Below are 20,521 nucleotides of genomic sequence, written 5' to 3' on the forward strand. Positions count from 1 at the left end.
CTCACAAAGGGAAGCATTCACCACCCCACAGAGCCCATCGCCCAGACCTTCCCGGATCACTTTTATGAGCCAGGATGGGCAAGGATCAAGGAGACAAGTGGTTGGTTTCACTCGTCCAAGAAGCCTGTCCACATCCTTGGGGGTAACAGATTGGAATTGATCCCACACAGCTTGACTAGGTAGGACTCCAGCACTCTCCCATCCTGGCCTTGCTTCCATGGTGGAGTCTACCTCCTTCTGAATCTGAGCGACTTTATCTGCAAAAAACTTTGCAAAATCATTGCAGGAGATCTTGGGGTCCCTACCAGGCCCCAATGGAGCAAGTGGTTCCGTTAAATTGCGAACCACCTGAAAGAGTCTCCTGCTGCTGTTTTCTGCAGATGCAGTAGAGGTGGTGAAGAAGGTCGTCTTTGCCATCCCTATTGACACTTGGTAGACTCAATGTTGATCTCTTTTTTAAAATCATTTTTATTAAGTTTCCCATTTTAACAATCCAATCGAATCACATTGAATGTTCCAAATTATACAAATACATATCAAATAGTCCAAATATTCTGCCTAAATTATAATTTTTTTGTTGGGACTTCCCATGTTTCAAGTTCGGGGGGCTCTGATCATCTCATATCTCTGCTGCCTTGAATAGTCTTTCCAATAGTTCCTTTAAATCTTCCTGTTGTTAACCTTCAATGTTGAGCTCTAACATGTGTCTGGTCAAATTCAGATTGAGTCCATATGGACCTCCTGAGGCCAGAGGGACTATGCAGGTGATTTATGAAGATCTTGAGGTGCTAACGGAGGGAACCACTTAATTTGAAAGGCAGTCTCACAGGACAACGGTATTCCAAGATCATGCTGCTTTATTAATGATGATTGAGGATTATGAAAGGTTGCTGATGCATTACTATCATTTGACATCATTGCATTTTCATTTCCTAAAAATTGGGAACATGGGGAGGATGTGGAAGAATGTAGGAGATGTTGAAATAAGAAAAGTTGCTAATGGAGTTTGATGCGCCTTTTTTCCTGCACTCTCTCCCCTGAAACCCAAACAGGATTTCCTTTCCTCCCACTCTGAAGATGGTGATGGAGAAGAACGTCAGAATTCTGGAGGATGGGGCACCTTTGGTTTTATTAGGAATAGCCATTGAAATGTGTGAAATGTGGAATATGCTTCACTGAATGAGCACACATAGTTCACATCAACGGACTGAAACGGGGAAGAAACCAATTAAAGGTATGGAGAGTGGAAAGAGTTTAACTGACAGTGGAAAACTTAGAACACATCAGCGGACTCACATGGGCAAGAAAGGATTCAAATGCAGGAAGTGTGGGAAGAACTTCAGTCAGAGTAGACAACTAAAATTACACGAACGGACTCACACGGGTGAAAAACCATATGAATGTCTGGAGTGTAGAAAGAGCTTTAGTGATAGTGGAAGCCTTAGAAAACATCAACGGACTCACACTGGGGAGAAACCATTTAAATGCATGGAGTGCGGAAAGAACTTCAGTCAGAATGGAAACCTTAAATTACACGAACGGACTCACACGGGTGAAAAACCATATGAATGTATGGAGTGTGGGAAGAGCTTCAATCAGAGTGGAAGCCTTAAATTACACAAACGGACTCACATGGATGAAAAACCATATGACTGCAAGGAGTGTGGGAAGAGCTTCAGACAGAATGGAAACCTTAAATTACACCAACGGACTCATACAGGTGAAAAACCATATGAATGTATGGAGTGTGGGAAGAACTTCAGTCAGAGGGGACACCTTAAATTACACGAACGGACTCACAAAAGGGAGAAACCTTTTAAATGTATGGAGTGTGGAAAGAGCTTCCGTCGAAGAGATACACTTAGAATACATCAACGGACTCACACAGGGGAGAAACTATTTACATGTATGGAATGTGGAAAGAGCTTCAGTCAAATTGGAAACCTCAATAAACATCAACAGAGGCATTTAGGGGAGAAACCATTTAAATGTATGGAGTGCGGAAAGAGCTTCAGTCAGGGTGGAGCTCTAAGTATACATCAACGAACTCACACAGGGGAGAAACCGTTTAAATGTGTGCAGTGCGGGAAGTGCTTCACTTATGATGCAAGCTTTAGATCACATCAACGGACTCACACAGGGGAGAAACCATATAAATGTGTGGAGTGTGGGAAGTGCTTCAGTTTCAGTGCAAGCCTTAGATTACATCAACGGACTCACACAGGGGAGAAACCACATGAATGTATGGAGTGTGGAAAGAGCTTCAGTCGGATTGGAAGCCTTAGAATACATCAACGGACGCATACAGGGGAGAAACCATTTAAATGTATGGAGTGTGGAAAGAGCTTTGGTGAGAGTGGAAGCCTTAGAATGCACAAACGGACGCATACAGGGGAAAAACCATTTAAATGCATGGTGTGCGGAACAAGCTTTAGTGATCGTGGAAGCCTTACGAAACATCAAAATATTCACACAGGGGAGAAACCATTTAAATGTATGGAGTGTGGAAAGGACTTCAGGTTCAATACAAACCTTAGAAAACATCAACTGATTCACACAGGGAAGAAACCATTTAAATGCATGGAGTGTGGAAAGGACTTCAGTCAGAGTGCACACCTTAGAAAACATCAACTGACTCACACAGGGGAGAAACCATTTAAATGTATGGAGTGTGGAAAGAGCTTCAGGCAGATTGGAAATCTTAGAATACATCAACGGACTCATACAGGGGAGAAACCATTTAAATGTATCGAGTGTGGAAAGAGCTTCAGTTGCAATCCTACCCTTAGATCACATCAACGGACTCACACAGGCGAGGGGAAACCATTTAAATGTATGGAGTGTGGAAAGAGCTTCAGTTACACATCTACCCTTAGAACACATCAGCTGATTCACACAGGGGAGAAACCATTTAAATGTTTAGAATGTGGAAAGAGCTTCAATCAGAATGGAAGCCTTAAATTACACCAACAGACTCACACAAAGGAGAAACCATTTAAATGCATGGAGTGCGGAAAGAGGTTCAGTTACACATCTACCCTTAGAACACATCAACGGACTCACACAGGCAAGGGGGAAACCATTTAAAGGTGTGGTGTACAGAAAATGCTTCAGTCAAAGTGGAAATCTTAGAAAACATCAGCAGACACACAGGGAAGAAACCATATAAATGCATGGTGTGTGGAAGGAGCTTCAGTCAGAGTGGAATCCTTGATTTACATCAACAAACTCCCACAAGAGACAAACTATATAAACGTCAGGAAAGTATATTGAGGTTCAGTCCTAGTGGAAGTCCTACATCAACAGACTCGTGGACAGGAAGAACTTTAACAGTTGACACCTGTAGTGGTTCAAGGGGTTCCTCGTGCGTAAGCCGGTGCAAACACCCGGCTGGGTTGCCTAAGTGAACCTTTTCTGTCCGGACAGCCACTCACCCGTGGCTGTCTCAATCGCTGGCAGAATCCGTCAGTGGGCGTTTCTTGAACTTCTTCCAGCATAGAAGTTCTTTCACGCCCATTCGCCTCCTACTTTCCCTGCTCAGAAGCCTTCTGTGCAAGGAAGGCGTAGGCAGCGGAGGACCCTTCCTCCCCCCACTGGTCCCAGGCAAGGAGTCACGTGACTCCCTCTCAGATTCCCCCATCTGCCCCCCTTCTCCACTGGAGCTGAGCTGATTCCCTTCCCCAGAAGATGGGCTGCCTCTCCCAATCCCATGACGCTCTCTTCGATCCCTCTGGAGCTCTCTCTCTCCCTCCAGCACTGATGGCAGTTCCCTGACAACACCCTACAAACCCATCAACCCTCAAAGAGGAGAAGCTGTTTAAAGGGAAAGATTGCAGAAAGTGCTTTAGTTATAATGGAGTGTATAAGGAACATCTAAGGACTCAGAGGGGAGAACCCATTTAGATGTATGGAGTGAGGAACGTGTTCCTTTCAGAGTTTACCCTTCTTCACAGCAATGAACTCAACTCAGCAGAAAATCCATCTTAAAAGCATGTCGTGTATTTGAAGTTCTGGTGTTTATATGTAAAACTGTATAGTAATGAAATAATGAGGGTAACGTCTCACAATAGTGAGTATAATTTTAGATGTAAGGTACCTTTTGATAGTGAGGTGGAGTTGGTGAATCTGGATTTCTGGGATGCTCATTTGCCTGGCAGAAAGCTTTTCTTCGTGAAGCTCCTGCAGATGCCGAGTTGCTGACTTCCCTCCCAGATGACAGGAAGCAAAAGACACACATCCTTTGCCCTGTGTCTTTCCAGCCTCTTTCCTCCCTTGCTCCCTTCTGCCGGTTTGTGTGCCTGACTTGGATATCCTGTGTGCTGTATTTTAATATTGCTGAAACTGGATTTGTGCCTCACTGGGGACCCAGTGAGAACTGTATGCTTTGAAAGCTCAGTAAACTATTACTGAAGAAGTCCTGCTGCCTCTCTGTGTGTTTTTGACCTCAGTGTGGGACTTGCTCTGCACGTGGCCCCTACCCTGCTGCCACTTGGCTCATGCCCTGGAGTTGCTCTACTCAAGCATGCAAGACGGTTTTTGCACCAAACTCTGTCATCCCCCCACCGCATGATCTCCAAGCACTGATTCTTCACCAGAACTTCATCGCTGCCTCCTGCACGTTCTGAAGAAAACTTGAAATACTGAAATTGAATGGGAGATTTTCCCCCACGCCTAATTGCAAGAGGGGAACGGAGGGGCTGCAGGGACCAGGGAAGTGTCCTGATGGGCCCATCTTCACTCTTGAACCCCATGGGGCAACCCCAGAGCTCCTCCTTATTCTGGGGTTTGGGGAAGAGAGTACTTTTCCATAGTTCCATAAGTTTTTATTCAGTCATGCTGCTAGGGAGTTTTCCTACCAGAGGCCCACAGTTAATATTACCATCACACTGATTTTACTGCTGTGGCTGCTGTTGCTGTCATGGACTGGCTGGGGGGGGGTGAGGCACCAGTTGGGGGACCTACAAGGGAAGAAGGCTCAGAGCCCAGGGACTGGTGGTGGGATGGCGATGAGCCGAAAGAGGGAGAAAAGGGAGCAGAATGGGAGGGGAGGTGTTGCAAGCTGAGGAGGAAACAGGGTTTGGTGAGCAGGAAGAGGCTGGGGCAGAGAGCAGTTCAGACTCAGAGGAGGAGAGGAGGGGGCCAGGAGACCCAGAGGAGGCCGGATGCTGAAGCATCCATAGAGACTCCCCCTCCTGCTGTGAACAGCTCCCCTCTCCCCAGGTCTCCTAGAGCAGGCATGTCCAACTTCCAAGAGACTGCTATCTACTCCAACTATTAAAAAAACCAGGCAATGATCTACCCATTGGATTGACCAATGTTGTTGACCTTTTTGCTTTTGGGGGGGGGGTTGAGCTCCCTGAAGCTTTCCTGAGCCTCCGCATCTGGGGAGAGCTATTTTGTTTGCTGAGGGAAGGAGTCGCAATCCTGTCACATTGCGGGTGTCAGGCTTTTAGGTAAGGAGATGAAGCTCAGGTGGAAAAGAGTTTATAAGGGGGGGCGACTGGCATGTGGATTTTCTCGCTGCCCAGCTTGTCAGGGTGCCACTCCCCATGGGTCCCTTCGGTCAGCAAAAGAAGGAGTCTCCAGCCAAGTGAAAGTTGCAAAACAGTGGTCAGTAGACCTGGTCTTTATTTGTTGCAACAAGGTTCAAACACACAAAGAAGAAGAAGAAAAGTTTGGATTTGATACCCCGCTTTATCACTACCCAAAGGAGTCTCAAAGCGGCTAAACATTCTCCTTTCCCTTCCTCCCCCCCAACAAACACTCTGTGAGGTGAGTGGGGCTGAGAGACTTCAGAGAAGTGTGACTGGCCCAAGGTCACCCAGCAGCTGCAGGTGGAGGAGCGGAGACGCGAACCCAGTTCACCAGATTACAAGTCTACAACTCCTAACCACTACACCACACTGGAATAGGAATGGGGTTGCGTGAACTTTTAAGACCTCTCCCCCCCCCCTTTCCCATAATACATTTTTGAACAGCCTCATTGTTATATCACAAATATGCCATAAAGAGGGAGTGGTGGTCATGGGCTAGCATGAGTCCCTCACCCACCGCTGTCAATCACCCCTATTTCCTGTCAATCACCTCCTAAGTATCCGCTTCCCAAAAAAGAATAAAACCTTTTACACTTCTCCCTACCGTCGGACTTTCCTGAGTTTGGGCTTTGAGAGTACCTGGTTCCAGTTCCCTCCACCAATGGATTTCTGCCTGGTTCATTGTTGCCCCTCTTGTTCCTTACTCTGTTTCCTCCTGGGAGAGGGTGAGGTGTATGTGACCATAAGCCGGTGGGATTATGGAGGAGGGCTGTGCCGAAGATCCACCTTCCCAGTGGGAGGAAAATGCCATTGGAATGGAACCAAATGGTTGAGGCACTGGTTTTATGTGAATTTCTGGAGATTTTGTATGTTTCCCCCTTCAGCCAAGTTCAAAAGAAACATTGTACCACTTCTGGGCAACCGATACCAGAATGGAGACATTTTATGAAGCTCCTTCCATTATCTGCCCAGCAGGAGGCGCTCAATCAACCTGCCAAAGGCTGAGCTGCCTTCCCTGCCTAAGCACTGCAGTGGTGCCCTGCCCATTGCGCCCTCCAAACACCAGAGCCCACTGTTTTGCAACATCTGATTGGCTGGCTGCCAAAATCTAACAATCCTGATTGGTCAGTGGTTGCCCATTCACAGAAAATGCAGAGTTCATTCATGAAATAATGGTATTTCATGGAAGCATGCATTTAACAGTAGATTTCTCAAAAGAGAGAGGTCTGGGGTTTTAGGGTTGTGTCATGCTTGTCCGTACAGTGTAGGGGAATGCTCAGGCTCACGGTCTTGACTTTGGCTCCAGACCATGGAGGGGATTTGGTATTACCGTATTTTTCGCTCTACAAGATGCACTTTTCCCCCTCCAAAAATTAAGGGGGAATGTGTGTGCGTCTTATGGAGCGAATGCAGGTTCCTTGGCTTCAGCGATAGCAACGCGAAGCCTCCGAAGCGCAGAGGGAGAGCTCCCCCCGTGCTCCGAAGGCTTCGCATTGCTTTCGCTGAAGCCTCCTGAATCCCCTGGAGCGCAGCGTGAACTCCCACTGCACTCTGGGGGCTTCAGGCAGCTATCCGCAAGCCTTCAGGGCACAGAAGGAGTTCCTGCTGCGCTCCGAAGGCTCGTGGATAGATGCCTGAAGCCTGGAGAGCGAGAGGGGTCAGTGCACATTGATCCCTCTTGCTCTCCTGGCTTCGCTTCGCTGGAGAGTCGCTTCACAGAGCCCCTTCCATTTCTCCTCCCGCTTCGCTGAAGGGGCGCTGCACAGAGAGGGGGAGATTTTTTTTTCCCCTGTTCTCCCCCTCCTATGGTCTGGTGCGTCCTATAGAGTGAAAAATACGGTACTTCTGGGAGGCCACAACCCACCTCCCCGGCTTGTACTATCAGAAAAAGGGTCTGTGCTGCAATGAGTTTTGTGTCGCCTTCTGCCATGTGGACTCTACCCCATGAAATAGCTTTGTAATTCTGGACTATCATGAAGAACTGAGGGGTGTTAATGGTGAAATCTGAGGGCTCCCTTGGGGGAAAAAACAAGGACACCAGCCAGGAAAAGCAGAGCAAAAGAGCAGCCAGGAGGCTTGGTCTTGATTGAAGACTGTTGCAACAGGACTCCCACCTGCCACCAGGTCAGTGGCGTAGCGTGGGGGGTGCCAGGGGTGCCGGCCGCACCGGGCGCAACATCTGGGGGGGGGCGCTCGCTGCCTCCGGAGTCGCCGAAGAGCCTCGGGCGCAGGCTGTAGCGGAGCCGCATGCCTCGCGGAACCGACGAGCTGTGCGCGCGTCCGGGCTGAAGGCGCCCGGCAGGCAGCGGCTCTCAGCCCTCGCCGCGGAGGACGCGCCAGGCAGCCCCTCTTCACAGCCCCGCCGCTGCTGCTGCAGCTGCTGGGCCGTTGCATTTTCCTCGCCTCTCTGCCCCCCTCCTCCTCCGGGCAAGCGGCGTCGTTTGGGCGGCAGCGGGGGGCGCAAATTACTTGCCTTGCCCTGGGTGCTTACAACTCACGCTACGCCGCTGCACCAGGTGGAACAAGATGGAAGCCCCCAACAAAAGAGAACCCAAACTTTTATTAGCTGCTAATCCCCATGTTAAAGGTAAAGGGACCCCTGACCATTAAGCCCAGTCGTGACTGACTCTGGGGTTGTGGCGCTCATCTCGCTTTATTGGCCGAGGGAGCAGGCGTACAGCTTCCGGGTCATGTGGCCAGCAGGACTAAGTCGCTTCTGGCGAACCAGAGCAGCGCACGGAAATGCCGTTTACCTTCCCGCCGGAGCAGTACCTGTTTATCTACTTGCACTCTGACGTGATTTTGAACTGCTAGGTTGGCAGGAGCAGGGACTGAGCAACAGGAGCTCACCCTGTCATGGGGATTCGAACTGCCGACCTTCTGATCAGCAAGCCCTAGGCTCTGTGGTTTAGACCACAACACCACCCGAATCCCCATGTTACACCCCCCCAACTACATCACTCATACATCACAGTTACATGATGAAGGGGGAGGTCTGGTGGCCGTAATCTGAGCATCCTGGACCCTGCCCCATGGTTCCCCCTGCCCTCCACCAAACACCCATCAAGTGGAACAAAAGAGATATTTACATTTCCCTGTTTCCCAGCCAAGTTCATCACACCCTTATTCCTGGAATGGCTACCTGTCTGGCACTCAGGTATCAGGATGCCAGGAATTATGACTCAGGCAGAGGGGCTGCTGAGTAGCTGAGCTCACATATCTATAGGAATTTCTGAAGTTTCCCCAGTGAGCCAGTACATAGGTACATTTATCAGCGAATTCTTGCATTTGGTATGCAGCAAAGGCCCTTTGAATCGACACTTTGATGAAGTGTTTTGTGGGGACAAATCACAAAAGTCGCAAAAGTGATGGTGTTGATTTTGGTAGTGGGCTGCATGTGCATGATATCTGCTGGAGGGGCAACACCCCCCCAACCTATGCCTAAATTCCTGCAACATGGGGCAAGCAGAGCTTCTAGAGAGTTTACACTCTTAGAAAGACAGAATGGGTGCACCCATTTTTAAAAAAATATTTTTAAAATGGTTTTTCATAAAGTTATACACAATAACCATAACCACTCTAAAAAATAAAAATAAAAAAGGTTATTTTTGTTACGGCTAAAATCTGGGTGCGGGGTTACTCTGCCACCCAGCTCATCGGACTAAGTCCGTGGGTCCCTGCGGAAGAAAATGAGCTCAGCCGGACACAGGAGCAACTGCAGAAGGTCCAAGTTTATTGCGCAACAGGTTCAAGGCGAGATTGAACAGCGAGAAAGGGGGTGACATCAACTTTTGAAATTTCCCTCCATGTCCCAGAATACAGTGCAAAATACCTCCCAGTTACATCACGAATACATTAAGGAAAGGTTGGGTTACACAGATTACATCATGAATACATTAAGGAGAGGTTGGGTTACACTGGATTAACATATGGAGGAGGGAGGGGGGAATATGCAGAGCTGGAGATATGCGCAGATAAGCACATCCTGAGAAGACAATGGTCCATGTACGCATAGTCTGTCACCTGGCATTGCCCGAGGAAAGGTTTGGCAGAGTGATTTTGACAGGATTACTTGAGAGATTATGGAGGACAGGGGAGGGGTGATGGAGTCCTAGAGAAATTGAGCAAATATATTGTAGTGAAGAAGACATGCCCCCCCCTTCCGTAACAGTCCCCCATTCGGAGATAGATTTGCATTAAAGTTCTGTAAGAACTTGCAAATCTTTTCTCCGCACCCTAAATCTCGGTGAATGTAGGTTTTCCCTGTGAGTGGGAATACGCTCTAATGGAAAGGAGGTGGGTTGAGCAGGGCAGCAAAAGAGGGAGCAACACGGACGAATACAATGTACACGCGTGTTATATATATGCGCTAAATAATAACTTGGTATCTACCGTACCAGATGTGTGGGTTTATGCAAACCTGAAAGGGACTTGCATATCATGCTGCTTTAAGGATATTTGCACAGAAATATAATGGTGTAACAGTACACATAGCTAGACATAGGATATCACGTAAATTAATATTTTGTTGCTCAGTTACTTGTGGTATTCTAGCACCTTGGAAGAAATATTTTCTCAACAGTGATCTATGCTTTACATTTAGGCAGGAAGGTCCACTAATGACTGCAAAGTGCAGTTTGCTTCCCCCCCCCCGCCATTTTTGTGTTCTCAGGTGCCAAGGTAGCTCTTCTGTGGTCTCACACTGACATAGTGCTACAGCAACACATCCTGTCTGTTGAATCCCCTCAGGGCTTTCATTTAACCATGTCGCCTGGCATTCACCATAGCTGGCACAGGTTTGGGCATCTCTGAGGGAGATGTCTTCGCCTTGGCCTTTAGCTATGGGATTTTATTATAGGCTGTGGTTTTGCACGCATGGGGGTTGCTCACTTGCACTTAAAGGACCAAAAGGCTAATTGCAGCCTGGATACACGTGCCCAATTCAAACTGAGTCCAATTTGAATTTATCTTGCCCCATGGTTCTCAACTCTTCAAACCAATCTGTTAAAAGAAAACCATTCTTAACAAGGGCAGTTGTCCAAATAAGTCAATTTAAGTCTATAAGGAATCATTCCTGCTAAACCAAAGCATATCCACCTTCATGTTTCTTAGAAGCTTCTCCTTGGTAAAGCAAGTTTTAGCACATTTTTAAAATGGGTAGGGAAGGTTGGCATAGTGCCAGGTGGGACAACGAATTGTGGTTATCTAAACATTGGACTACACAATAGTGTGAGCTATTAGAAAGTATAAAATGCATGAGAATTCTCCACTGGTGTGTAAGGAATAAGACATTAAACATAAAAACAGTTACACACAATAAATTGCCCCCCTTTGTGGAAATCACACTGTCAGACACATTTCAACATTCTTACATAATAACACATAATACAAAACAAAATAATTAAATATCTGTTGCATATCTTGACACCATTGTGATCCTTTACGTATGTATCTTTTGAATCTTGGAGCAGAGGCTTGAGGTTCAAGTGAAAAAATGTCCTTGCAATTCAACTCCTCCCCCCTTTGTCAGCCCCCCCCCCCGTCAGTCTATATCATTTTAAAGAGATAGCTGTGGCCACTTTGAAAACTCTGGTGTTGCAGGTCTTGTGATAGCGAAGAACTGAGTTGAGGGGTTGTTGAGGGGTTGTTGCTGCTTTTCATCATTGCACATCTGTAGAAGTGATATCCTGTAAGGGGCAGGGTTTTGGGGTGACTTAAAAACAGTTAGACAAGGAAGGGGCAAAAGGCAAAAAGGATGTCCTCCAGTTTCCATGGGAAGCTGCAAATAATAACAATGTTAGTGGATTAAACATTTTATTCATTATCATTATTGGACTATTTTGATTGTTGTTAGCCGCCCTGAGCCCAGCTTCGGCTGGGGAGGGCAGGATAGAAATAAAATTTACTATTTAGTATTATTTATTATCACATTTCCATATAATTACTGTTATTATCTGCTAAGTTTGTTTGCTTTCCTTCACTTAGTTTTTGTTGTTGTTGTTCTTTTCATATTATAAAATAAAAATTACTCCACATGTATAGAAAGAGAACTGAAAAAATACAAAGGTTAAAAAAATACAAAAGAAAGCAAAAAATTAGATTACCAGTCAGATGAAAACAAACTTGACACAAGGACATCAGATTTAGAAAAGAATTATTATTAAATATATTATCAAAACCACTAGACTGAAAAGATGGGAAAACAATGGGGAAAAACTTAAAATTCACCATGTGCTATCTGATAAAAGAACTTCATGAAACTGACTTTCAACATGTGATGAACATGTCCCCAAAGTAAAACACAAACACACAAAATGAGCTATGAGGAACCAAAAATAAATAAATGCTAAGACACACAATTAATAAGTAACCTGAAGTAATCTGTTTTGGCATTCTAACATCCCAAATGAAAATAAAAGTGTTTCTTGATGTGACATCAGCTGTAATGTTAATAGTGGAATACTGGGAAATGAGTTAATACCAAGAAAATGAATGGCAATTTAAAGTTGTGCAAGTACCTTGCACTAGCCAAAATGACAGAATTAAGAAATGCTCAGGCCAAAGGTAAACAAATACCATTCCACAAACAATGTTTGGTTGTGCTTCGATTAATTTCATATATATAATGGAAGAACTGATAAAACGAACTTAATAAAGGAAAACAGATTATTTGTAACCTAAAAAATAATGTCAAAGCCACAAAGAGATAGAAGGAAATCAACTAATATAGCAGGGATTCAGACTTGTTTTGCTGAACAGAAAGAAAGTGACTGTTTGGCTTTAAGGGAAGTAAGACAAAAGGAAAACAAATGCAATTACTTTTTATAGAGTATTTAAATCACTGTTTGCATCCCCTCAGAAAGGACACTCTGTTAAAAGGGAAAATTATTTCATGTGAGAGGTCTGTCAGGAAATGCTGTTCCTAAAATGCATAGGCATATACACATACACACACACACAAGAAAACTGTTATAAAATTTAAATCCCATGGGGGGGGGGAAACTACTCAAGAGAGGAACTCACAGTGGGAGTGCTTTGATATTTACCTGTGAAAAGAATTTGGCATGTCCAGTACTTAACTCTATTGTCTTAAGTAGCCCTGGAGCAAAACACATTAAGGATGATTTCGCTCAATGGTTCCAAGTTTTACATAAGGAAATTTGTATAGGTTTCACGCTCTCCAAACCTTCTCTCTCCCCCCTCCTTTCTCTCGCTCTCTTTTTTTTTTTTAAAGCTGATCTAGCCTCTGTGCATGTGCAGAGTTCATGTCTCAGCAAACCTTTTATACCATTGAAAATGTTGCATCCTTTGGCTCAATTAGAATAAGGAAGGGAAAGGTAAGGAGTAGATTTTAAAAATAGGGTTTGATTTTAAAACAACGAAAAAGAGAAACTCAGCAATTTAAGTATTCACCAAAGCTAGCAATTTCAGCTCAAGCAACAGGAGTGCTTCCTTTATGTACAGGAAAGGACTATCATTATTGGTCATTTTATCTGGTCATTCGCGGAACAATCAACCGCTCTCTTATTTATGAGTAAAATGGCCAGAGAGTTAGAATTCATATGATTTTTTTTTTTTTTTAACATTCTCAGCCTTACCATCTGCAGACAAATTTTACTGCCCTTTATTTACAGGATGGATGGTCAAGGCTAATTCTACTTGATTATATGAATTTTTATGTGCTTAAACTTTTAATGGACTTTTAAGTTTGATTTTTTTAAAAAAAATAATAGACAAAATGATGAACACTGTAATCACTTAAATGCTTGATATTACCAGTTGGGCTTCACCTCTCACCTTTTAAAACTAAAGAGCATAGCTAGGTTGAATTTCAACTCCATCACGTCACCAGAATTTAAGAAGTACCCTCCAATGCTTGCAGACACATGTCCTTCCACACAGCCACAAATCGGGAGAGTTGAAAGGGGACCCTGGGGTCATCTAGTCCAACCCTCCAAAATATAGGGTTCACAGCAAGATTTTGCAGCAAGATTTGTACTACCAGAGAGGCATACACATTTAAGTACAGATTTACAGCTGGGAAAGGAAACATCTATGCTCCTATCATGTACTAAGGAAGAGGAAAATAAAAGTACATAACTTTACACAGAACCCTTTTTGCAGATCTTGAGATAGTTTGAGTGAGTTTGAAATGATATTTAAGGAAGATTGAAGTGAACAGTTTTCGTAAGATAGGGAGAGGATCTCTTATAAAGCACAGTTAAAGCAGCCCTAGATTTGATTTTTTTTTTAAGGGAATACACGAGTGTTGCCCCCCTCCCCTCTTTGCAGTTTCCTTTAAAGGAAGCTTACTCGGGAGTAAATTTACCTGGCACAGAAGTAAGAAGGGGGAAAACAACTGAAAGAGGCAGAGTGAAACAAGGGGGAGGGGGGGCATTTTCTAACAAAAGAGGCCATGAAGTCTTATAGAGACTGATATCAGGAGCCTTACAATAACTCTTCTGTCCAACCAAATCAAAGTTAAAACTGGATTCAAATATTTTTCTTTGAATGAACACCATACTTTTATAGGCATATGCTTAATGAAGTACATACACTGCATTTTAGCTTGAGAGAGCAGTTGGCTCAACTAGGCTTTTGCAGCAGAAACATTAGGTTATCAGCACCTTCCAAAATAAGACTGTAGACTCACAATCTCAAAAGTTGGGGCAAAGCAAGAGGTGGGGTAAACATTTGCACACTTCATTCTCAATTTTTGTCTTATTTAGGACTGCTAAGATCCAGCATGGCTTCCTTAGATTTAAATTTTGAAGCAAGCTTGCAGTTTAAACTATGCACACTTAAGAAAGGCAGTCTGCCAGAGACAGAAGGAACAGACAACACACATAACAGACAACATGTAAACATACATCTTCTCATATATGTATTAACAGACAACACACATAACAGACAACATGTAAACATATATATTCTCATCCTTTAGTTGGTTATTGCAAGGAGTTGGGCCACTACCTTTGGCTTCATTAAGTGAAATTAGTAGGAAGGTCCCACATGGTTTTATGAGCCTCCTTGCCTCTTCAAACACACCACCAGGTAATCAGACTGGTAGGGCTCACAACGCTTGGTTGACTGGGTACCCCTTTATAGATGCATGCGTTGCTGTTGTTGCTTTTTTGCTTTTTTCTTTTTTTGGGGGGGTGTCTGGGATAGAGAAGGGGAAAAAGAGGGGTTGATTAGGATTGGTATGTCTAGGGGTTTGGTATGCTTAGTACAGGGACGTATAGTAAAGAGGAGAAGGGGCTTCTAGTTGCCTGGCAACTTCCTTAGTGGGTTTTAGAGAGCTCTAGCTATCCGGTTCCTTGCGTTCCATTTCCTATTTCCTTATTTCCTTATTTCCTGTAACCTGGGGTCTCTTTCCACTCTGCCGGTCCTGCCCAATTCCTCATGGGCTATCCCTCCTGGCAACCTCCTACCTATCGTCACGTCTCAGGAAAAGGGGCCCTACTGGACGCCCGCGCCATGCAGTGCCAGATCGGGTGGTCCCTGGATAGAATTTCGGGTCGAAAATCCCCCTTGCTTTCGGAAGCGAGCTTACAGTACACGTGGTATGTAGCTCGACCGGTGCGGCTGGGATTGGGATAGAAAGCAAGACCACTTCCTGCCCCCTAGAAAGGACGCTCGGGAAGATCGGAAAGAGAGCTCCAACCCTTTGCTTTCAACTGGGATGCCCGTTGCAGAGAGTCGGCTATCTTTCAAGTCGGGTCTCTCCGTCTTACTTTCGGGCTCCCAATTGGTGCGGCTGGCTGGAGATTTTAAGGAAAAGGGATAGAGCTCAGAACCCCCCTTTTGGGTTGAGCAGCGGTCCCCGGTCTCTCTCACTAACCGGACCAAGAGAAAGGCAAGAAGGAGCGATAGAGAGGAGGGCAGAGAATTCAGTTGCCAGGAGATTCCACCCCCTTCCCACCAGTGCACTGGATTTTCCTTTTTCCTTATACTCACGCGTCTTCTATGATGATCCCGGGATCGATGAATAAGCCGGCTGGATCCCTCTTTTGCTCCCCGGCTGAACTCCTAGGGCTTTCGATTACCGCCCAGAAGATGGCTGGGGGTCCAAAAGGATCTTCCCAGGCAAAATGGCCTGGAGCCGGCTGAAGATTTCGGGGCCCCCAGTCAGCAGCTCGGGAGAACCGCAAGCCCCACGTTGGGCAGCCAACTGTTACGGCTAAAATCTGGGTGCGGGGTTACTCTGCCACCCAGCTCATCGGACTAAGTCCGTGGGTCCCTGCGGAAGAAAATGAGCTCAGCCGGACACAGGAGCAAACTGCAGAAGGTCCAAGTTTATTGCGCAACAGGTTCAAGGCGAGATTGAACAGCGAGAAAGGGGGTGACATGAACTTTTGAAATTTCCCTCCATGTCCCAGAATACAGTGCAAAATACCTCCCAGTTACATCACGAATACATTAAGGAAAGGTTGGGTTACACAGATTACATCATGAATACATTAAGGAGAGGTTGGGTTACACTGGATTAACATATGGAGGAGGGAGGGGGGAATATGCAGAGCTGGAGATATGCGCAGATAAGCACATCCTGAGAAGACAATGGTCCATGTACGCATAGTCTGTCACCTGGCATTGCCCGAGGAAAGGTTTGGCAGAGTGATTTTGACAGGATTACTTGAGAGATTATGGAGGACAGGGGAGGGGTGATGGAGTCCTAGAGAAATTGAGCAAATATATTGTAGTGAAGAAGACATGCCCCCCCCCTTCCGTAACATTTTGAACCTTGAGACCTCCTTCCCTCCCTCCATGGGTACCATTTCTTTTAAAAAATTCTCTTTTCCCCTGTATCTTTTACCGCTATCCATCTATTATATAATCATGATAACCAAAGTTTGTTTCACTTTACAAGGGTCCTTGTAATCCTGCCAATGATTTCAACTGTCTACAGTGGTCTTTTAGATATATTTATACTTTCACAAGTTTCCCCCCACCCAGTGAGCAGGAGCTGGATGATCTGTAGAAGGTTTCCACTGTGCAATCAACAAGGTAAGTGAGTCCCTGGCAGGGGATGGTGCCGTGGAGCCCTTGGGTGTGTTCCGTGGACCTCCAGGAGTCCCTGGACCCCTAATTGGGAACCACTGCTTTACAGCTAAAACAATGAGAAACAGTGTTGTCTCTCTACTACTGATCTAACCAGCCCTGCTTCACCTTACCACCACTCTCCTATTCCATCCCACCCTCCAATGGTCTCTACTGAAGAGGCCAGAGATCATACTGGCTGCAAATCCTGGAAGACCTGTTCCCTGTCTGGCATGCCTGGGAGGGTGGAGACCAGACTGACTCCAGCCATGGAGGCCTTGGCTGCTGAAGAGTCCTAGAAGACCTGCTCACTGCCTTGCCCATCTGGTCTAAGAGGGTGGGGCCTGGAGTGACTGACGGATGAACTCCAGCTACAAGGTCAAAGACTAGAGACCATCTTGGTTGTGTGCTCTGGAAGACCTGCTCCCTTCCTTGCTGGCCTTTCCCACCTGGCCTGAGAGGGCCATCTAAAAACATTGAGATTGTCAAAAAGGTCAGAGGCTATTATGGCTGTGAGTCCTGCTCCCTGCCGATCGAGGGACATCAGAGTACCACACTATTCTACCTTGGTCAGGCTACAGCTGGAGTACTGTATCCCATTATGGGTACCACTATTTAAGAAAGATATTGACAAGATGGGAAGTTTGCAGAGGAGGGCAACTAAGATGGTCCTGGGTCTGGAAACCAAGGCTCTTGAGGAACAGGTGAGGGTGTTGCACATTTTCAGCCTGGAGAAGAAGAGACTGAGAGGAGACCTGGAAAGAAATATAATTGACCCTCAGCACACAGATTATAAATACTGCAGAGGGTTGAGGGATATAGAAACACCACCACTTGGAGAATTTCTCAAGGAGCTTTGAATCATTTATCACCTGGGGGGGGGGGAGACTATGACTCTCAGTTGCCCATAATTTATACTATGAGTCTTCTCCTTCCTCTCTTTGTGCTTAAATTTCAACTGCATCACAGATGTATGAGGGGGTAACCAATGGATCCTTTTGGCACAGAATGCCTCACCAAATATTGAACTCTTGAGAATGCTACTTAAATTTCAGGTGGCGGTTTTAAATGCTGAATACTAGAAAACAGTGAAATAGATCAAATGGCAGATAAGACAAATAAGAGAAGGAGTGAAATCTGAGGATGATAAATGGGAATTATCTCTGACTTAGCATGATGAATCTGCTGAGGTGGATTAGAAAATACTGTTACTGAAAAATACAGAATCAGCAGGTGGTGCTGGGAAGACAGATTCAGTGTCAGTTTAAGGGCTGGATCTGTTAACACAAAAAGTGCTGGCTGTAGCTCAAAGCAGGCTTTCTCATAAGGAATGTGACTTCAGAGGGATGTCAGAAGAGATTGCTGATACAAGAAATACTCAGATAAAGAAAGCCGCTTGCCTTCTGGAGATCAGGAAAATGACAGATTGGAGAAGAAAGAAATATTAGCAGGCAAATGCATCTCGACTGCAATGTTATGGAGACTGTGGAACCCCTATTATTAGAAGATAATAATGAAGAAAGAGTCATACTGGACTTTCTGAGTAAAGGCTTATTTCTACACCAGTTTGTTTCTTATTGTGTAAGTTGAAACCCTATCATCTATCTATCATCTATCTATCTATCATCTATAATCTCGCTAGCTAACTAGCTAGCTATCATCCATCTATCATCTATCATCTCTCTAGCTAGCTAGCTATCATATATCTATCTATCTATCTATCATCTATCGGTCATCTTTATATCTGCAATGACTGGGACATCATACTAGCAACATTCAAGAAGTGAGTTGAGTTGAGGTGGCTGTTCCTTGTTCTCAGCATGTAGACTTTCTTGAATGGCATTTCCAGCCTTTTTAAGGGTGGTTTTGGCAGAAGCCAAGAGGAGGAGAGAGATTTGTTCAGGCCCAGAGGCACCTGGCTGCCCCACCCCTCAGCCCCCTTCCCCACAATGCCCCTTCCCTCTACCTGATCTATATATGAAGGTATATGAAGGTATATGAAGACGAGCAGCAAAGTCAGTCCTCAGGGAATGTGCAGGTGACCTTGGAACGGACAGCTCACGGAAGAACCCCGACCAAACCCAAGAGGAGGCGTGTAGTGGTGATAGGGGATTCCCTACTGAGGGGAACAGAAGCAGTGATCTGTGGGCCTGACAAGATGTCTCGGGAAGTGTGCTGTCTCCCCGGGGCTAAGATCCAAGATGTAACTGAACGACTGCAAGGAATCATAAAACCCACTGACGAATACCCCTTCCTCTTGGTTCATGTGGGAACCAATGACACTGCAAGCAATAGCCTCCAGAAGATCAAAAGAGACTACGAGGCTCTCGGCAGGAAATTGAAGCAACTAAATGCACAAATTGTCATCTCGTCTGTCCTCCCAGTTGAACGACGTGGCCCAGGGAGAGAGGGGAAAATAGTGGAATTGAACAGCTGGCTTCGCAAATGGTGTAAACAGGAACGGTTTGGATTCTTAGATCACGGACTGCAGTTTCTTGAAGATGGACTTCTGGCAAGCGATGGGCTGCACCTCACAACGGTTGGGAGAAATGTTTTTGCCAAAAATCTCAGAAACCTCATCAGGAGGGCTTTAAACTGACTAATGTGGGGGAGGGAGACAATGCTCCTGAAGGTAGGAGTCTATCAATTGATGAAGATGATCATCCAAATGTCATAGACCAAATGGAGCAAACAGCACGCGGACCTAGTGGTGGGAGGAAAAAATCCTTAAATAAGAGACACGGGGGAATGATTAATGGACTTCAATGTCTGTACACTAATGCGCAAAGCATGGGAAATAAACAAGATGAGCTTGAGCTCTTGGTACAGCAAACTAAATATGACATAATAGGCATCACTGAAACCTGGTGGGATAAGTCCCACGATTGGAATGTAATAATGGGGGGATACAATCTATTTCAGAGAAACAGACCAGACAAGAAAGGAGGAGGAGTGGCGTTATATGTCAGGGATGTGTATACCTGTGAAGAGATCCAAGATTTAGAACCTCAAAGCCAAAGTGAGAGCATTTGGGTCAAAATTAAGGGAGAGAAGAATAACAGAGACCTCATTGTGGGAGTTTACTATAGATCCCCAAGCCAAACGGAGGACATAGATGATGCCTTCCTGGAACAGATGGCCAAGCATGCAAAAGGAAGGGAGATAGTAGTAATGGGGGACTTCAATTACCCGGATATTTGTTGGACGTCAAACTCAGCCAAGAGCATAAGGTCAAACAGATTCCTCACTGGCCTTGCAGACAACTTCATTGTCCAGAAAGTGGGAGAAGCAACAAGAGGAACAGCCATTTTAGATCTGGTCCTAACCAATGTTGATGACCTGGTTAGTGGGGTAGATGTGGAAGGATCATTAGGCGCGAGTGATCATGCTCTTCTGAAGTTTACTATACAGCGGAAAGGAGCAGCCAAGCATACTAGGACTCAATTTCTTGACTTTAAGAAAGCCGACTTCATAAAACTTAGGGAAGTGCTGGGTGAGATCCCATGGACAGCAATACTTAAAGGAAAGGGAGTTCATGATGGCTGGGAGTTTGTTAAGAGGGAGATAATAAAAGCACAACGACAGGCAATACCAATGAGACGGAAACATGGAAGGTGCCTAAAGAAGCCAGGGTGGCTATCTAAAGAACTTTTAACTGAATTAAGATTAAAAAAGGATGTGTACAAAAAATGGAAAAGGGGGGAAACCACCAAAGAGGAATTCAAACAAATAGCCAGCACGTGTAGACACAAAGTCAGAAAAGCTAAAGCACAGAATGAACTCAGGCTTGCTAGAGAGGTTAAAAGCAACAAAAAAGGCTTTTATGGGTATGTTCGTAGCAAAAGGAAGAACAAAGAAACTGTGGGGTCACTCAGAGGAGAAGATGGTGAAATGCAAACAGGGGACACAGAAAGGGCTGAACTCCTCAATGCCTTCTTTGCCTC

General features: G+C 45.3%; 1 protein-coding gene across 1 annotated transcript; it reads left to right on the top strand.

The window, feature by feature from the left end:
- Window positions 1-950: 950 nt before the first annotated feature.
- Window positions 951-4,341, top strand: LOC309541184 (uncharacterized protein). The gene has a single exon (XM_082238667.1). It carries the CDS (start codon window positions 1,180-1,182, stop codon window positions 3,085-3,087), a length of 1,908 nt encoding a protein of 635 aa, XP_082094793.1. The 5' UTR covers window positions 951-1,179; the 3' UTR covers window positions 3,088-4,341.
- The last annotated feature ends 16,180 nt before the right edge of the window (window positions 4,342-20,521 follow it).

This window comes from Podarcis vaucheri (genome assembly GCF_965113315.1).
Source record: "Podarcis vaucheri genome assembly, chromosome: 10".
Lineage (NCBI taxonomy): Eukaryota > Metazoa > Chordata > Lepidosauria > Squamata > Lacertidae > Podarcis > Podarcis vaucheri.